This window comes from Cryptomeria japonica, chromosome 11 (genome assembly GCF_030272615.1).
Source record: "Cryptomeria japonica chromosome 11, Sugi_1.0, whole genome shotgun sequence".
Lineage (NCBI taxonomy): Eukaryota > Viridiplantae > Streptophyta > Pinopsida > Cupressales > Cupressaceae > Cryptomeria > Cryptomeria japonica.
The window spans coordinates 542,176,281-542,196,696 of record NC_081415.1 but is presented as its reverse complement, the minus strand read 5'-3'; the positions used below and the strand labels follow the sequence as shown (position 1 = coordinate 542,196,696).

The 20,416-nt window shown below is 32.5% G+C and overlaps 3 protein-coding genes across 3 annotated transcripts in view; all 3 read right to left on the bottom strand.

Moving 5' to 3' along the window:
- LOC131041701 (uncharacterized) overlaps window positions 1-4,624 on the bottom strand; it is an 82,191-nt gene extending 77,567 nt beyond the window's left edge. The window contains exons 1-2 of the mRNA XM_057974880.2: window positions 4,343-4,624; window positions 4,201-4,239 (exon numbers count right to left, since the gene is read on the bottom strand). Of these exons, the coding sequence (XP_057830863.1) occupies window positions 4,201-4,239; window positions 4,343-4,495 (192 nt within the window). The 5' untranslated portion in view covers window positions 4,496-4,624. The remainder of the gene's footprint in view (window positions 1-4,200; window positions 4,240-4,342) is intronic.
- A 3,119-nt stretch (window positions 4,625-7,743) lies between these two features.
- Window positions 7,744-8,498, bottom strand: LOC131041700 (galactinol synthase 1-like). Its single transcript, XM_057974879.2, has 2 exons — window positions 8,106-8,498; window positions 7,744-8,020 (listed from the first exon to the last, which is right to left on the bottom strand). Exons 1-2 carry the CDS (start codon window positions 8,292-8,294, stop codon window positions 7,901-7,903), a joined length of 309 nt encoding a protein of 102 aa, XP_057830862.1. The 5' UTR covers window positions 8,295-8,498; the 3' UTR covers window positions 7,744-7,900.
- A 4,948-nt stretch (window positions 8,499-13,446) lies between these two features.
- LOC131860311 (uncharacterized) lies at window positions 13,447-14,154 on the bottom strand. The gene has a single exon (XM_059214707.1). It carries the CDS (start codon window positions 14,152-14,154, stop codon window positions 13,447-13,449), a length of 708 nt encoding a protein of 235 aa, XP_059070690.1.
- Between the last annotated feature and the right edge of the window lie 6,262 nt (window positions 14,155-20,416).

The window sequence follows — 20,416 nt, the reverse complement described above, 5'->3', positions numbered from 1 at the left end:
TTAGCTGCAAACCTAAGTTGCTGAATCAGGTACCGGAACAGGAACAGGAACAGGTACATGGGTACAAAATGCCAATATGATAGAAAAAATTTTAGGGGGCTGGGTACATTTTTGGTATATTCATACAAAAATTATATATATATATATATATATTAAACAAAACCATTAGAAATTTCAAATTTTGAGACATAACATACTAATTTAAATTCAGTTTTTAATATCGAAAAGATCAAACTAGAATCTCATATTAGGTAAGTTCTGAGTTCACTAATCAACACTGTAGGTCCTAAGAATATCAAAAAGGTCAAACAAGAAACACTAAAAATTTTGGAAACATTTCGGCATCTAAAAATAAAGAACACTGGACTCAACCACAGGAGATTTGTTTCAGAATCCAATTCTGGTACAGTTTCATACCCAGAATTACCCGAAAAGTTCTGCGATTCAACTACTTAGCTGCAAACTGTTTGACAAAATGTCCATATGAGTTCTATGAACAATGGACTGATTTTGTGCTGGGATTATGATCTTAAATGTTAGTAACAGCAACTCTTAGTGTTTGCCCTCAGAAACATTCCATATTTGATCATATGAAAAGTGTTAGATAAAATGCCTGCATAGCACAGAATGTGAAAATTGCAAATTTTTGTTAAAAATTCTTGAGGGGGTTATTACAACTAATCTAAATGCTCCCCCAATGTTGGTGTATTATTTATTTACGCTGGTATATTAACAAGCTTACTAACTTAGGCTCAAGTTTGGGTTCGAGGGTTCAGTCCGTGGGTTTGGACAAAAAAAAATTGGGGTTGAGTTCATTTTTGTTTCGTCCATACAAATACATGTATATATATGATTTTTTTCATAAATAATAAAAAATATATTAATATGATTGAAATATATAAACTAAAATATAATATGTATTGATATGATTGAAATGTAAATGAGCATTTATTGTGGAGTGCTTTCTGAAATAGCGGCGGTGGTGAAGTGTGCTGCCTTGAATTCTAATTTAGGTATTCTCGCGCATTTAATGAGAATAGTATGTAAGTTGGTGAAGATAATTTTAGACAGATTTCATCGGAATTTCTCTGCAAATTCTCCAACGAGTACCAAAATGGAAGCAAATTTTACTCTATAGTTCTCCAAGCTAATGCCAATTTTTCGGGGACTCGTCCCCTTGAAGAAGCTTGTGAAGATGTTTCTTGCAAAAGGCCCATTGTTTTTTAAGGCAATTCAGGTGGTCTTGGCTGAAGAGGTGGCGGTTATTGGCCACAGATCAAATGCAGAGCAGATATTTACTCTCTTATCATGGCTTGGGGACTGGAGTTGGGCTAAACCTGTGTGGATGTGAGAAAAGTTTTGAAGAAGATCATTCCACAGAAGCATTTGTTAAACATGGAGTCCTCGCTGGAATGGGCTGTGCCAGGTTGGGGTTTCAATCTCTCTAAAGGCATCACAGAGGATAATGTGGAGTTGCGGGCGAGGCACTCTCGAATTCAATTCCTTCGCCGCAATGAGGAAGCTCGAGTTCGTTTTAGGGATGACGCGAAGCGAGGATGGGAAGTGTTGATGATCTTCGTCCAGATAATGGACATCGAAGATGTAATTCGGCAGGAGGGTGGGGAGATGAGATGCAGGAGGCCGATTACGAGAAAACTATCGGCGGAAATGGCAAGGCAGGGTGCAGTGGGTGGTGCGGTGGGTGGGAGTAGTGGCGAGACAGAAGGACCAATTTCGCGAGGGTTAGCGGCTGAAGGTGCAGAAAGAACAACTGGAGATTCACATACCTTGGCAAGAAGATGAGGATTTCTCTGGATCAAGGTACCTCTGGACGCATCTTTTTGTTTAGAAAGTTTTTTAGTTGATAGACTTAAATTTCTGTTTTCTGTTAAACGATAAACTCTTCGGCCAGCTTTGATTGGCATGATGTATTTTGAATTTTTGTTTCTAATGATGTGGGGGCAGGGTAGGGTTTTGAGCAGTATGCATTTTGGGAAACCATGGTTTTAGACAGCAAGAGTGGATGGTGTTTGGGGGTGGTTTGGGGGAGTGGTTTCTTTTTGGAAAGTTTGATGCAGATGTACTTTTTAGTTTAAATTAATAAAATATAACTATTACCGATCAAAAAACAAAATATGATTGAAATATATAAACTAAAATATAATATGTATTAATATTAATGGGCACCAATCGGCAAGTTTGAATGGTCAAGTTTTAGCTGCCAAATTATATTGGCAATGGTGTACATGTCAGGATCAGGACTAGGCAAGAATTCTTACAGTCAAGTACCTCCAAGGTGTTAACAACTTTGATGTGCCCCGGTATAGCCTTTTGGGGAAGGATTTTGTGCTTTGGAACACCCTCAAAAGAGGGGCTAAGCTTATCAAAGGAGGTCTTTTTTGGATTTGTAATAAGGGCACTACTGCTCTTTTTTGGTATTACTCTTGGGATGGTTATCCCCCTATCATATCAATCCATCCTCACTTACAACCTCTCTGTAACAGTTTGCTAGAAGCCGGTTGGAGTAAAGTAGAAGACTACAAAACTATTTAGTATTTGGGTTAGGTGGAGGGGATTCGCTGAAAGGATCCTCAAGAGTGACCATAGGGTGATACTAAGGAAGCTCGTCAAGACATAGCTAATATTCTAGTAGGTAGAATGTGTAACTCTATTCAAGGGAGAGATACTCTAGCTTGGGGCCCTGACCCAAAGAGCAAATCCTTTGTTGCCTCGGGTTACTTTGAAATGGATAGACAATTGTTTGGAAGGGTGGGTGTTCCTTGGTTGAAGTAGGTGTGGAATAAATTTTCTTGGCCCAAGTGTAATTTCTTTTTATGGTTGGTGATCCAAAATACATGCCTTACCTAGGAGAATTTAAGAGAGTTTGTCCTTTGCTTATGCTCTTTATAATTAGAGTGAAGAATGTGCCTCTCATCTCTTCTTTCAATGTCCTTACTCTAGGGAGATTCGGCACCTCTAGCGAGAGGCATGGAACCAAGCTTGCGTTCATGCTACATCTTTGGTTAAGTTCTAGAATGTAATTACCCTCTTTCCCAGTTGATCACTCAGGTGTTGAGATTCGCCTATTATCCATCTCCGTAGGCAAATCCAATGGATAGGAGATGTTACTCCAGGCAGGGAAAGTCTTACACGCTATAGTTTGGTAGTTAGTTATCTTCATCCTTGAGCAAATAATGTTATTTATGGCTAAGTCACCTTTTTACTAAAAATAGAAAGCTATCCATGTGGCTAAACACGGGTAATTTTATATTATGGTGGCTATTTATAAAATAATTAAAGCCATAATAAACTAACTTTGTAATCATATGTTATAAAGTTAAAAATAAAATATTAATGAGAGACCCGATGGCACACCTCCCTAGGTGTTATAAGGTTGTTTTAAAAGGTGGGTTTTTATTAATGATGAATTAGACCCTCAAGTTGATCAAACCACTTAAGGGAGATATAAGTTGCAAAATAATTTCATTAAAATAAAGAAGAAAGCCCTAAAAGTTCGATTAGCGTTGGGAAGCAATTAAGTAACATGAGGGGGACTAATTTGTGCATTCATTATTCATTGATTCATTTTTTCATCAGCAATTGTAGAATTGAGCTTTGAGGATGAATTTCAGCGGCCTTTCAGACTTCTGGGAATGAAAACTCCCTGGAAATTTGTGAGTTGGATGGAAAACCAGTTCATTACAGGTTAATTTCCAACAATAAGCATCAAGGGTTTGATGCAATCAGATCAGAAAAATTCAAAAGTAATTGTTGCCAGGAGAACAATTTTACTAAAAATCGGTGAAATTGCTTGAAGAAATAATAATAAAATTGTTTGCTGCAGAAATAAGGTGAAATGTGGCAGATTTGGAGGTATTTGATGGTATGAACTTCGTAAAATCCCAGGAGACATGATAATATGAACTTGGTAAAATGTTATATCCAGTTGCTGGGTACGGCAAATGCCAACAGCAGTAGCAGGTAAGATTATCCAATAAATATAGGATTTGTATTCGTTTTTGTTCCGCTTGAATATAAGAGATAATCCTCGGTAGCAACTAAGCTGAAGATTTACTCAACTGAAAAAGTCCCAAACAGATCCAGAACCGACGCATAAAACACAATCTTCTATAATTCTCTATTGTGGAAAATAAAACCCTAAACCTAGACCTGTGCATTGAGAAGTAAGAATTTGCTTGCCTGGTTATGAGAGCAGCCAAACGTTTTGATGTATATGGTCTGCATTCATAAATAAAATAAGTTCAAACGTTAACATCGAAATAGATTTGATAAATTAGCCAAGTGTAACATGCAAAAGGAGCAGAGAAGAAATATAAGATACCTGTGTACCAGGTACGCTGGAGTAGTCATTATTAGCGGCAGTTTGTTTAGGCTTGGGTTTTCTTCTAGGCTTTAATCCAACAGCTGTGGTCATGGTGGGCAAACGAAGGCCTGGCGGAGCACCTCCAGGTACTACATCTTCTATGTCCTCCATTTTCCTTCTATGAAGTCAAGAAACTCCTCACGGTTAGAAACCTTCCTTCAAAGAAAGCTTCCGCAAGATATAGGTTTCAATTTACTTTCCCTTGCATAGAATTGTAATGGTGAAATTTGTTCATGGATGTTTTTTCATATTGAAAATGTGTTGGTATGCATGTAAGGCTAATATCTTTTTAAGTTTTTATTTACTAGCCATTGCACCTTGATGTGCAATGGGTAAATTGAATATAACAATGTTGAAAAAAAAAAGAGGAGGGAAAATAGATGAATACTATAAATTGGCATAGTATAATTTATTTGAGAAAATAGAGATTGAAATAGGAAATGAATGAGAGGGTTGAATGAAGATATAAAAAGTGATATATACAAAGAGGCATATATATGTAGCTTTGAGATGGTAGGAGAGGTGGAGGGAGAGATGGAGTGAATAGAAGAGAAAGAAAAATAATGAGATATAGATAAAGGGAGAGGGTGAGATGAGAAGATAGAGATGAAGGGGGCAAGAGTGAAAGGAGATGAAGGGGGAGAGAGAGAAGAGTGAGAGGAGATGAAGGGGGAGAGAGAGAGAGAGATTTAATAATATGCAATGTGATATACTATATAATATTAATTTAAAAATACATTTAATAAGTTACATCATATTAAATACAATATATAATAATGATACAATTCATATTATATCAAATATTATACATAATTTTAAATATAACTATATTAAATGCAATTTAATTGTACTATATAAAAATTCATTAAATATCAATTATAATAATTTTATATTTGTATTTTAATATTTATATATGTAATATAAGTATGATTATATTATATATAAATTAATTTGTATTGTAATTAATAGTATTATTATAAATTATAAAATATAATAATGGTATAACTTATATATGTAATATTATATAAGAATAAGTACCATTGTTTATATATAGTTTAATTGGTGTTATATATTAATTATAGATTGTATTATATTTATATGGTATAATTTGTAATAGAAAATATAATATAGTAGATATAATAATAAATATAATCATTATACTATTTTAAAAATAAATTTAACTTCTATAAATGTATATCCAAATATTTTCTCATTTAATTTTCTAATATTTATCTACTCAATTTTATTATTATTTACATTAATTCTATTTTATTATAACATTTTAATCCATCTATAAAATCACCAAAAGTATATTACTAAAAACTCTAAAATTTTATTACTTCACAACTATATTTTTTTCAACACAAATGAAATTCGACAAGAATGATATAATTTGTAAGACTTTGGTACATATTCACAGTTGATCTTTCATGGCAACCAACAGATCACCTTTCTATTCCGAGAACTTTTAGATTTATGCGTCATAAAAGATTTTGTTATTGCATAGTCTGCGCCAATAAAAAAATAAACAAGTACACAAGTAATGACGCGTAGCTTTGCCATGTGGACCTTTTGTGCAAAAAATCTGAGAGTTCTAATTGCTCTAATTTCATTTTTTAATCATGTCTAAATATTGTATCGTACAGTGTACATGCATTCCAAGCTCTCTAGAGTGAATCTGCACCTTACAATTTTGAGAAGTTGCATGTTGTAGGCTAAAATAAATTTCTCCTTTGTGCAATTAGGTCATCTAATTGCCTTAAAAAAGGAGTTGACTGAGGTTAAGAAAGTTGGTGTGCTTAATGTCGTAGATTTATTCTAGGAAACTTAGAATAGCTCTGAATCGTTGATGCACTAAACAAATTTACTGCACTGAAAATAGAGTCGCTTATAGCATCATCAATAATGGTGCCTTAGAAGCATATGAATGTGCAGAGCATTTTAAAGTCAGTCAACTCATCATAATAACCACTGACAAGTATGGCATGGGATACTATTTACTGAAGCAACCAGCCAATAAGGTTTACACAAATTTTAACAGGCAGCTAGCAATCCAAATATGTTGATGGTAAAATGGAGGGCTCTAATACTTTCAATCATCTTGCACGGGCTTAGAGATGATACCAACCCTAGATGTTGAAAAATGAGGCAGCCCATTTGATATAGGAGACAACTTCGGCATTATAAAATCTAGGTTCACTAGAAAGTACCTATATGTTGTTTCCACTTCCACTTTTAATGTATAGGTGATTGGTCATTTTTCGTGGGAATTGTCCATGTGGGCATCAAAAAGGACCCTGACAAGATAGTTTTTCTTATTTAATGATTAATTTTAAAATCAAAACAAAATTGTATTGTAATTTTTAAATTAATCAGGAAATGAAGAAAATTGTCATGTTAGCGTCTCTTTTGGTGTCTGCATAAACTGCTTTGTTTTCGTGATGGCAAATTTAGTTTGATATTATTTATTGGTTTTTTTAACAAAGCAAGAAAGTTAAATAGAATTAATGTTAAAGAGATTATTACAATCCATTTTATAGCATGAATGTGCAGTTTATTGGATTTAACCGTGTGCAATATTTTTGTATCAATGTTTCGAATCACACTCTATGATCCATCATCAAGATGAAGAGAGCTAGAGGATCACAAAGTGTGATCCAAAACATTGATGCAAAATATTGAACATGGTTGAATCCAGAAACTGCATTTGTTCTAAATAGAATTAGACAATGAATAAGCAATTCTAAACAACATAAAAAATCTTGGGGTAAAGGAGACATAAATCCAAAGCATTGAATTATTTATAGAGTGATATCAGAGTTCATTTGGTTGTGATTAATAATATCTAGATTATTAATCTTAATCATTGAATTATTTACAGAGTGATTCAATTTTATTTTTTAGTTTACTATTAAAATGATTTTAGATATTTTTGTTAGATTTTTGTTAAATTGTAATTGGATAAGTAAAAGACATTTTTAAGAGTATTAATTTATGAAATTTTATGGATTATGAGAGATGGATTCATATGAACTATTACTTAGTGAGATATGTTCACTAAGTTAAAGTATTTTAATACATCATAATTTGTATTTAGTTTTTATCATATAAATTTATTTTTAAAAATGATAAATCAATCTTAAATAAGTAAAATAAAAGATTATTTTTAAAATTATAAGTAAAATTATATAATTAAAAAAATTTAAAAATTAATTATAAATATTTTTAAAGATATTTCTCCATTCAATAATTCATAATAATTTAAACAAAATATTAATTAAACAAATATAATAAAAAATTATTATTATAATGGTATGCCATCAGATCCAATACAAAATTAAGAAGCAATAATACCCCCTTTTACAAATCAATCTATACACAAATCAAATTTGTTTTGGTTGAAAATTAAAAAAAAAAGAATTTCATCAGGGCAACAAAAGCTCCACGGCCTTACCAGAGCTATGCACAATTTTGAGCATACAATAAAATACCTTATATTATATATATTCTATAAATCTACTTGTCTAGACTCTGGTCAAGCTGTGGGTGGAGCAGGCAATGCGTTGGTTGCCTTCTCTTTATATCTTCCCTCTCCACGTTTTCCTCCTCACCAGTGAACCTCCACGGTTTTGAACCCTGTACACATCCACCAATTTTCAATTTAAATTAATTATACAGAGGAAAATTTTAAAAAACCCCTATGGCATGAACAAAGGCTTACAACTACACAATAGTGAACAACTTTGACAGAATCCAGCTCTACGTTCTCTGGATGACGCCATAGCATTGCAAGCACCAGATTGTACGCCAAACGGATGGGTTTGTACTGCTTTTGAAAATACATGTTCAAGAAATCCTGCAAAGAAACAGGGGTTACTGTAGTCAACATCAGGTTATGGAAAATCACCATTGTTTGCAGTGTACCGTCGGGTGCAGGAAAGGAATACGCCAGTCGGCCGTATTACCCATCAAATCGCAATACGTGGAGCGATAAAGTCATCCGATGGTCCAAACCAGGCCTGGAATTTGACGGTCACCTCTACCTGTCATATGAATTTTTGATGACGGTTTAGTCATTTCAATGCCTTTCATTTGACGTTTTAAGAAAAATATTAACTGTCAAAAAATATAAAAGTAGAAGATTGAAGCAATGAAAGTCAATGCACATCTTTGTTGGGAAGAAATGAAAATCATTATCTTAATAATGAGAAAATAATGATAAATTAGTAATATATGCAAAATTCTTGAATTTACTAAATAAGTTTCTAAATTAATACGCTAATATATATATTATATTATATATTAACATTAAATGATAATCAACTAATACTTACTAATTTAGTAATAATAAACATATAAATTTTAAATTTATATATATTATGACAAGTTTCTATAAAAATCTTATTAAATATATTTAAAAATTAAATTGACTAAATTTCTAAATTCATATATAAAAAAATAGAATATATTGTAAAAATTCATATTAAAATATTTAATCAATTATATTCTATCATTTCAATTATGACAAGTTTCTAAATTCATATGAAAAAATAGAACTATTCTAAAAAATCATATTAAAATATTATAAAATTAGAAACAACTACATCCTTCCATATTCTAAATCCTTCCATTTCAAAATATTCTAAATAAATTTGTATTTTTATAATAAACATTCTAAACTAATATATATATTATCTATTATATTTTTTTATGGTTTATTTATAATTTGAAGTGTCATCTATACGGTTTTAGAAAAAAAATAGCATGTCAATACATACGTTCCACTAATTTTTTAAGCTGTCAAATACGGTTCAAAAGTGAAAAAACGGCCATTTTGCCTGTCAAATTCCAGGCCTGGTCCAAATAGCTGCAATGGTCTTGCACAGGTACTCAGGCAATATTGACCATCCATTACAAAAGTCAGCCCGTTCACTTCATATAAGGATCGCCTTCCGTGAAATTAGTTCTTGCCGTCACCCAAAATTTTATTACTTCTAAGTTGGAGTAGATGAAAGTAGAGAGAAAGAGGGAGGGGAGAGGAAGAGGGAGATAAATAGATAAAATAGATTCAAGAGACTAAAAAAAGATAAATTATTACATAAGAAATATGTGAATAAATGTGTCATGCCCACAATTTATGCTAGCAAAAGAGAACAATGATATGAAATATATTGTAATAGTATCTCTAACACAGGATTTCACCTCATGTGGACTACAAGGACTGTAAGATATCCACAAAATGGATATATATTAAAAATATTATAGGACAATTGAAGCAAATACTATTGGTAGATGCAAAGCCAAATGAATGTGAAATCATAGGCTATAATAAGTGTAAGATATACATGGTGGATTTCCTAAAAAAGTTTTTAGAAACTTTCAAGCAAACATATTTGATAGATGTAAAGAAAAAAATCCACAACCTTCATCAATGTCCTTATTTTCTATTGTTGGAGATTTGGAACAAGGTGTGTACGCCCATCAAAGCATAATATAATATGAAGATGATTTTCTCAAATGTTATGTTTGCATATACCCCTTTTGAAATCTATGCAAAATGTGGGAGATAAAGAAAACATTGAATTATTTGACACAATTCCTCAAGAAGCTATGATTTAATGGAATGCATTCTAGTTAGAAAAGTTACATTATAACAATCTCTTAATTTGTTTGTGTTTGTTATGTTGTAGTCAATTTGAAAACATGTGTGATACATTAATTTCAATGACCACCATGTTTATTAGTAATTGATAATTTTAGATTTATTTTACAACTTTATAGTATTTACCAAAATGATAATTTTTTTATGAAATCATAAATCATACCATCAAAACAAAAAATATCAAAATTACAAACTCTGCTTATTTTTTTAAAATAATTAATAATCAAATTTAAATAATAAAATCTATTATTTGTATTTGATTTTAATTAATAATTTATTATTAATTACAATTATTTTTTAATAATTATTCATTGCTTTGAAGTCTTTAAAACAATTAAAATTAATTCTTAGAAAATTAAAATAATTTTATTAAATACACTTTATAATTTATAAATACTTATTTAAAAACATTAAATTAAAAAAACAATAATTAATCTTTACAATATTAATTTTTATTTTTTTGGTAGGTAATAGGCTGCAATATTTTGAATTATTATTATTATTATTATTATTATTATTATTATTATTATTATTATTATTATTATTATTATTATGTTTGATTAGATTGACCCTAGACCTTCCCCATTTTTATGGAAGGCCAAGAGTCACAGCTTAGAATTCCATTTTAGATGTCCCTATTGGGAATTGAACTTGGGTCTCCACAGTGAGAACCTAGTGTTTTAACAAGTTAAGCTCAACCCCTTGGACTTTACAATATTAAATGTTAATAATTTATAATCAACAATTATTAAAATCTTAAAATAAAATACTGAAAAAACTGGCAATTTTTTAAAATATATATAAAAAAAGATAAAAACATTTTAATTATTGTTTAATGTATTTAATTAATTACTAAGGATGGTGTTCACTACCATTACCGCCTAGCAAATAGAGGGGAAATAAAATTGTTTGAAACCGTAATGATATATTGAATACGGAAAAGAAAGCTCCACCGAGGCAGTAGTATAATGATTAAGAATTTGTACATTTTCAATATTTTATAAGTGTTCTTAGATGCATAATTATGTGGGAAGCTGCAAAGTAGCAAAGTAATTAATTATTTTTGTTCTGTTAATTTGCCCTTTCCAAAGGACGCGTTTATTCTGGCAGTACGGATTGACTAACACGCGTGTTAGTCGCGCGTCGATTTTGCAATAAATGGCTGCGATTGACTAACACATTGCTATCATGTTGTACGAAAGGTCCGTTTTGGAGCCAGGATAGTCGCGGCCTTCCAAGTAATATAACAATAATCATGCCATTCATGCGGGCCCAACCAAAAATTTTACATAAAATATAAAATAAATATGAACTATAGACTTGTTTAAAATTCTTAAATCTGATTGGTCAACTAAAAAAATGGCCCAGGTGAATGCATAAATATCCTACCTGGAACTAACAATATTGATCAATATACATGCAGAATTTAATTTTATTGAGTTTTCTTTCTAAAGTTTTCATTTTTTATTTTTAAATTTTTATAAAAGCTATTTATTTGCATTTCTATTGGCCTATAGTGATGCATAGTCATATTTCAATGATGTTAGCCTAAAATTCTCTTGTCCTATTTTTCACGCTATTGTTATGCAACAGTAAAAAGTAGGAAATAATTTTCATACTATAAACTATTCTATTTGAAATAGCAATCCAATGGAAAAAAGTCAAAATGTTATAATATGTCTACATGCTCTAAGAGGTCAATAAGTAATAAAGTTTAAATAAAAGAACAATTAAATAGTTCTACTAAGTAATAAAGTTTAAATAAAACAACAATTATATAATTTTACTTAAATTCAATTTTCATAACTTCTTTAATAAATTTAAATTTTATTTGATCAATTTAACTTTATAACCATAATGTAACTTTAGTTTGAATTCCAAAAAAAAATATTCATATTTTATATTTAATAAAATAATATTAATCTTCCTTTAACTCTAATTTGAAAATCTGTATTCATATTTTAATAATATTAAATTTTTTTAACTCTAATTTTATTTTATTTTTAAGCAAGTTCTGCCAAGGGGGCAGTACCCATTATATTGCCTTCAAAAAGAACCTTACAAAGAGCTAGGAAGATGAAATTCTTTATATACCTCCCCCATGGATCAATTACAGAAATACTTGATCCCATTGCCCATAGCCACTAACCTATCCCCTACTCCATCAGGAAATAAGTTAGCATTTTCCTGCAGGAAAGCTTCAAACCTTTCCATGTTATTCTCCTTGACAATGCCTACCTTGAACATGGACCAGGCCTTCTGCATCTTCTTCTTCTTCCCTTCTACCTGCAAACCAAAATACCCCAACATGCATCCATCTACTGGGCTAGAAACAATACCATCCAATGCTCTCATGACTTCTAGATAAATATCTTCATCCACTGTCCTACGCAAGATGTCATTGGCTGAAATGGGGTGACCCAGCACCTGAATAATTGGCTGAAATAGATCCTCCATTAAACGACTATCGTGAACATGTCCCCCAGTCCAATAATCGGGACCCAGAATGTCTACCACTGTTTCTTTCTCCTGCTCATTGGCCTTTTTGAACAACCTCTCCACCTGTTCTTCGAGCAATTCCTCCAACCCAACGATCTTGTTGCATTTGCATATGATGCCTAAGTAATCTGCCATGTTTCAGAGAACTGTGAACTGCATATGAGATCCTGGATCATTCACTATATACTGGTCTCAGTCAATGCTCCCCTTCCAATGAGGCTTGATGCAATCCAATTGACGGCACTCTGTCTGTGAGGGGACTTCCATATACTCAGTCATCACCGTCAAAACCATCCTATCTATCCCTTTCACTGTCCTGCCACCGCCTCCATTTTGTACTTTGCTAAAGTTTTACCCTTGCAACCGAAGGATAATGGTCAAGTTAACCAATCCCCTAGCAAAGAAATCTTCAACAATCTATAGATTCTCGAGAATATTTATCGATCACTGACAAATCTAGAACATGGCAAGCCTCAAAGACTATGTGCAATCATGTCTATGAAACTTTATCGCCTAACCTCTATGCACACAGTATTTCTAGACAAGATCTCTATTATCTGATTCTGGTTCTAGGAATCCCGGCTTTGTCTTTAGCAAGGACTAAAATTAGACCGTACGGCAATTCCTCCATATGAGACATCTGTGTAGGTACTTTACAATCAATACCACAGTTTGCCAGCCAACCCACTGCCGAGTTACCCTCTCGATATATGTGTTTAAGAGAATATTTGTCTAGGCTATCACATAATCTCTGGATCTTGGGACGGCTCACCTCCAATTTCCAATTCTCAAACTTCTGATTGATTATCCCATTCAAAACAATTTGGGAATCACCTTCTATTTCTAAGGAGCGAAATCCTCGGGCAACGCTCCATTCCAATCCAACTAATAGCCCTGTAATTTATGCCATATTGTTTGAAGTGATTCCTAAGGGACCGAAGTTTGCTCCGACAAAATTGCCAAATTCATCCCTAATAATGGTGCCATAACCCGATTTGCCAAGATTGTCGCAGCTGGCCCCGTCAAAATTAACCTTCAAGCTTCCCGCTATAGGAGGAATCCAAACTGTACTTGCTCTGTTCTGCTTCTTATCGGCAAACTTATAACTACTTATCTTCGTCAAATTCCATAGCCTTTCCATTTCTTTGTCCCAGGAAGAATAAGCACAATACTTCCTTCCCACTACTTTGACGTTAATGACTTCTCCGATGGTAGTTTTGATTTTAGGAATTAGTAGATCTAAAGATAAGGCTTCCTCATTGAAGACTCTTCGATTTCTCTCCTTCCAAATATGCCATACAAGCATGGCCGAACTAACCACCCACAAGATGCTCCATTTTGATTTCTTATAACAGGCAGGCCAAGCCAATAAGAAACCTTTTAGTGATTGGCTTCTTACCGATTCATACTGCAAATTATTCAATAACCAATCCCAAACTTTTTTTGTGTATGAACACCAGAACAAGAGATGCTCCACAGTCTCTTCATTTTCCTTGCATAGTAAACATACATTTGGCCTTGCAATTCTAATAAGTTTCAGCCTTTCACCTGTTAGAATTCGACCATGCAATGTTGTCCAAAGGAATGCCCCTGCCTTGGGCAGTACCATTTTGTGCCAACATAAGGTCGAAGGCCATTCCACATTCTGTGCTCTGCTTCTAAGAATTTCATAACCCAAATTAACCTTATATTTCCCAGATTTGGATGCACTCCATAATAAACAATCTACTTCTTTTTAGTAAATAATTGTTTCCTTAACTCTAATTTTAATAGCTCTTTTAATAAGTTTAAATTTTATTTCAACAATGTACCTTTACAATGAAGAATTTTAATAATATGATATTTTGTTATTTCATGAAAAAAAATTACTTTATTGTGAAATATTTTTTTTGTTGAAAGTCATTTTTACATATATAAATTAACATTAATATTTAATATAGTATTTGAATCATTTAATTTCATATTAAATTTTAATAAATTCATAATATATAGTATTTGAATAATTTAATTTCATATTAAATTTTAATAATCTGATAATATTTACTCATCCTATAAAAATGACTTATATAGATGTTATGCATTCTTCCAATAACCTAATTTTATCAGGATTACCTATCATATCAATGTCAATGATTATGTTAGTATTTGGACAATTGTTTTACTATTCTCAAATAGAACTCGTTCAGTGGAAAAGCCAAGTACATAAAATCTTATAATATCTCTACATTATTCTAGTGATAAGTAGCATGGAAGATTTACATTGATGCAACATAAATGGTTTATTACATTTATTAACAAATTAAAGTCGTTGATTTGATGGCATTGATATCAAACATTTTCAGATGTGCATTGAATAAAGTATAATATTTTATTTGAAATACTAGTCCAAAGGGAAAATCCAAACGAAAAAGATGAGATGTATTATAATATCTCTACTTTTCAAAGGTGGCATGAGAAATTAATACTATGCACATGGGAGGATAACTCTTCTTATCTAATTCAATTAAATTTGAGTAAACAAATTTAATATAAAGAAAGATGTTTGTAATCTTCTTTTTTTTTACTACTATACAAATAATGTGAATAAATCATCCATTTCTAAAGGACAAACAAATAAGAACTTTGTTGTCCAATTAGAAGATTTGTCTAATTCTCTACCTCAAATTTTCCATTCAATTATGTAAACTGCTTTTAGTGCATTATTGTAGTCGTGCTTGCAACTATTTAAGTCACTTTGGTGCATAGTTGTGACACTTGCTACAAATTCTCTTGCTATATTATTGTGCCCGATACATCTTCTCTCAGGCAAGCGATGTGAGCAGATCACTAGAACTTATGTTTCCTTTGTAGTAGGAAGGTGAGTAGCGGCAAATCCTATATATATTTTCTTATATTTTAATTGTGTTAGAATTTGTGTTATGGTTATATGGTAGAAAACCCTAGTTTTATTTTTTGGTTTTACTTTTATTGTCTTCAACTTTGTAAGAATGATATTTTTATTTTCAAAAAATTCCTTTTTTTTTCAAAAAATATTAGAGTAATTTTTAACCATAGCAAGATTTTCTTTTCTTTTTGTTTTGAAGAGTTGTTAGGGATCTTCAGTGAAACAAGCAATGGTCTATACAAATGCATATTAGAGCTCCTAAATAAATAACTCTAGTACAAGATCATTTTCGTTGATTGAGATCTTTGTAAGTACTATTAATTTTATGTTAACTATTGCATGTGATCTTGACAATGAATATAAATTATATAATGTTAAATATAATGATACTTTTGATCTGATAGTTGTCTGAGGAGGGGCTTCAAAGTAGCTTCAAAAGACTAGAAATGTTGGAATTAAAAACTATTGCATAGTCGTATTCTGACAATACCATGTATCTATTATTCAAATTTATATTTTGTTGAGTCCCTATAGTGAGACCCAACATCCTGAATAATTGAGTTGGGGAATTTTTATGTGTGTGTTTTATTATGCTTTTATAAGGTTTCTTGTCTAGATCTAATTCTTGGAAGCGCATTGATGGGAGATGATGTGATCTCCAGTTTTAGGTGGACAACAGTTGAAATTGGGAGGTTTAGTTCATTTATTCAATGTTCAACAGTTTTGGGTCATGAGTTTTGTGTTTATAACTGCTAATAGAACCTTTAATTTTTTGCCATTTTCTCAGGACTGTGGTTCTAATTTTTTTTAAATTTATTTTGATTATTTGTTGCACATCTGTTTTATGGTTTATTTGGTTAATTTGGTTTATGTTATAATCTGTACAATATGGGTCTTAGTATTTTTGGTGCAATGCTAATGTAAATGCTTATTAATCTGACACAATATAATGCTTGTTAATATATTCTCGTCTTTACCATCTAGATCTTTTATTCTTTTGGTATTATGTCATTGGAAATGCTTATTAACCAAGAGAGAAACGAAGAGAAATGAATCAACAACAAAATATTTCAAAGTTTAGTTTCATTTTTCAAGCATCAAGACTTACCTCCATATATATGGAAAAAATACTTTCAATATTGTGCTAGTAATGTTTTAGGATTGTGGTCAAGTGTCAACAATCAGAGAAAACAATCCAAAAGATTGAAGCGCAATATAGCATATGCCTTCAAATCTAAGCGATGAAAATTTAGATGTACTTCAAAAACATGTCCTTTCATAAATGATTAATCCTCAAATAATCATTAACGATATTTATCTATACCTTTTTCGAGTTCTTTGCGAATTTTGATAGTCATTTATATTTTATGTTAACTGATATCATGTTTAGGTCAAACAATTTTGTTTTGTTGAGGACATTCTTTTGTGAAATCATAATTATCCACATGCAAAACTTTCTTGCCCTAGTTATGATAGTATTCTTATATAAAATATTAATTATCCACACGTGAATGAGTACATACACAAGTGATTTTTGAACATAGTCCATATGGACTATGTCTCCGCATACATAATTATTTGCCCTAGTTTGGAATCCATACATCCTCAAACATGATTTCGCTACTATTGCCTAAGCTAATTTTTCAGTACTACTAAAAAAGAAAATACTAATAATGCTTTTTTGGTCTCTATACCATAAAATAAATTGCCTAAACTGATGTTTCATGTTTGTTTGTTGTTTACTTGGTGGCGGTTTAGGTAGTAATTTGAAGGAACACAAATAGACCACTGAGAGGAGGGGTGACTCAGTGGAAATTAAAATTTTACTTTCTAATCAATCAAACATTGATAACTAAAACACAAAGAGATCAAAACACAAGAACAAGGAAAACATACAAACATATAACACCAAATATACAAGGAAAACCTGCAGTGGGGAAAAACCTTGGTGAGAAATGTTTCTAAAGTAAACTGCTCTTATACAACCTCACAATGGAAATACTTTGGTTACAAATTTTATGGGCACAAATCCAAAGGAGCACCAACCCTTAAGATTTATGGGCACCAACCCAAATGAGCACCAACCTTTGATTTGAGCACCAACTCAGATGAAATACAATGAATTTCAATTACAATTGAAGTACCTAGTTACAAATGATATTTTGTAACTCTCTGTATTCTTTTGCATTTTTGTCTCGGTTACTCTTTATGTCTACAACTCTTCCTCTTTGTAATCTGATATTATTCTCAGCATCTTCTCTCCTTCTTTTTGTTTAGGCTTTCTATACTATTTTTTTGTTATGCACACATTCACTCATTGTTCTACATTTTCTTTCAGAAATGCTTCCAACGTTCCGTGCAATCTTAATTCTTTGTCCTCTACTCTTTTCTCAATAGAACTACACCATAATAAATTGCCAAATCATGTTTAGATAGCCTCTTCCTTTGGCACTTGAATCTCTTGCCATATCTAGATTAGTTGCTCTTCTCGAGATATACAAAAGATTTGATCTCTTTTACACCTACCTTGCAAATTGTTGGTTTTCTCCTTTATTCTCAAGAAATCTCCTATCATACATCTTAATTTACTTTTATTAAGCACAAAAAGATTATATCTTCCATCTACCTTACAGACTGTTTGTTGCCAACTTTAAATGCACCCTTTCCATCTTTAAATATCATTCTCTATTTACAGATTACTATCTCTAGCAACTTCACATGTGCATTGTCTTTGATTACTCACTGATTGAAGATTTCAAAACTTCTTGAGCTACACAAATGATCTTCCATTTGTTCTATAGTCGTCAATGTTAAATGCATTTACCTTCTTTAGTTTCCTTCTTCAAATTTAAATCTTTAGCGATCATATTTAATCGAGTTCCCAATGGCCATTATTGCAGTTTCTCTTTGTTGGTATTACCTCTCTTTTCTTTAGCTGGTCAAACAGGCAAAAAGAATTCTCATCGACAAATAACCTTACTTCGTGCATGACATGTCTGCAGGTCCATCATGGTCAATAGTCCTATCTAACTATCGTGGAAACCTCAAGTGCTTTTTCCTAGACACGTGGTGTTGGGTTGCAACATCATGGCTTGCTTACCTCACTAAACCCTGCAAGGTTGCGCTTTACTCATTTATTCTAGCTTCATGGGCCTTAACACAACATGTGGCAGTTGGTTGCAACATCGCGATCCTGACCCGATGAAATCACCTCTCCATGTGATGGTGCGATATAAGTGACTGGCGGTCGGTCACATCATCACAAGTTAATCTTTCAATGTTCCTCCAAGTCACAAGGTTGTGACATAGCATCTCTTATGACCATTCACAGTTTCATCACAACATCTCAGTCATCTCTAACAGTCCATCTTAACTATTGTGAACTTGTGTCTAAACATTTCATGTTAACTCCCACGGTTCCATCACAACTTCACAACCTTCCTTGGGGGTTTGACTTAACCGTCGCAATCTTGCACCAAACATGTAATGTCACCACAACACGTGATCCAAGTCAAATGGCAAAAGCATGTGAGATATTGCTCACATAAACTATAATCACTTACCAATATAAAAACTCGATACTGCCACCATACTGTCAATGTAGGATATATAGTTAAAGTCATTACACACATAGGTTTGTCCATTTAAGCACTCAATCTGGTTGTTCTACCAACCCAATTGCTTACATCCTCTTTCTACGATTCTTCTTTTTTTGAACTATTTGGACCTGTCTGCTCAATGCCTTCTCATCTCTGTGACACTCGATTTGCTCAACGTTGACATCAATGACAATCTAATGCCAACAATCTCCCCCTCAGGCATTGATGCCAGCTATGCTCATCTTCTCCCCCTTTAGCAACAATGGAAAATGATGTTCCTACAAATTCAAACTTCCTTTCTCCCCTGTGGAACCTAGAATCCTATGGTAGGCAAATTTGCACCTAAGCTTAAACTAAATGATATACAACCATTGCAAGCTACAAAACACTATCTAAATCATCTCCCCTTGTTCCTTACCCACATTTTGCCTTTACACTCTCTCTGCTAACCGTACTAAGCAACAATCTCCCCCTTAGAACCATGATCTTTATGCTACATCTCCCTTCGAGTGCAATCTAGTTCAGGGATGCAAGATTAAAGCAATGAACTCCCCCTAAATTGTAGACCTCTTTTTGTATTTAAGTGTTTAAAGAGGGAGGGACAACACCCAACCTCAGTCTCAAGTATTCAAAAGTGTCCTTGGGCAGTGGCTTTGTGAAAATGTAGATGCTACTTGTTCACCTACGCTCACATATTCCACCTTAACTTCCTTTTCAACTACTTTTTTTCTCTCGAGAAATGATACTTGGTAGCTATATATTTTGTTCTTGAGTGCATTGCAAGGCTCTTTGAGATATTAATTGTACCAGAATTGCCACACATAATGGAAATGAGGTCTAAGTATTCTACTTGAATATCCTTGAGTGTTTGTTTCATCCATAGAACATGTGTGCATCACGAAACAATTGCTTTGTACTCAACCTCAATAGTAGATAAAGATATAGATTCCTGCTTATTGTTATGCCATGAAACTAGTCTACCACCAAGAAAGAAAGCTCCACCAATGGTTCTCTTACTATCATCAATATAACCTATCCAATCTGCATCTATGTAGGCTTGCAATGTAAATTCATTGTTCTTTGGGTACCATAAACCATGGTCCAAAGTGCCCTACAAGTATTTGAATATTCTTCTATTTGTGTTTACGTTAGCTTACTTTGGATCTCATTGAAAATTGGCTACCATGCACACAGATTGCACGATGTCCGGCATAGAGGCAGTTAGATACAAAATACTTGCATCAATCAACATTAGGTGACTCATCAATTTTTCTCAACTCGCATCTGGTCACCATGGGAGCACTAGTAGGCTTACAATCATCCATCTAAAACTTCTTTAACATGTCCTTTGCATAATTGGTTTGTGAAATGAATGTGCCTTTGTTCAA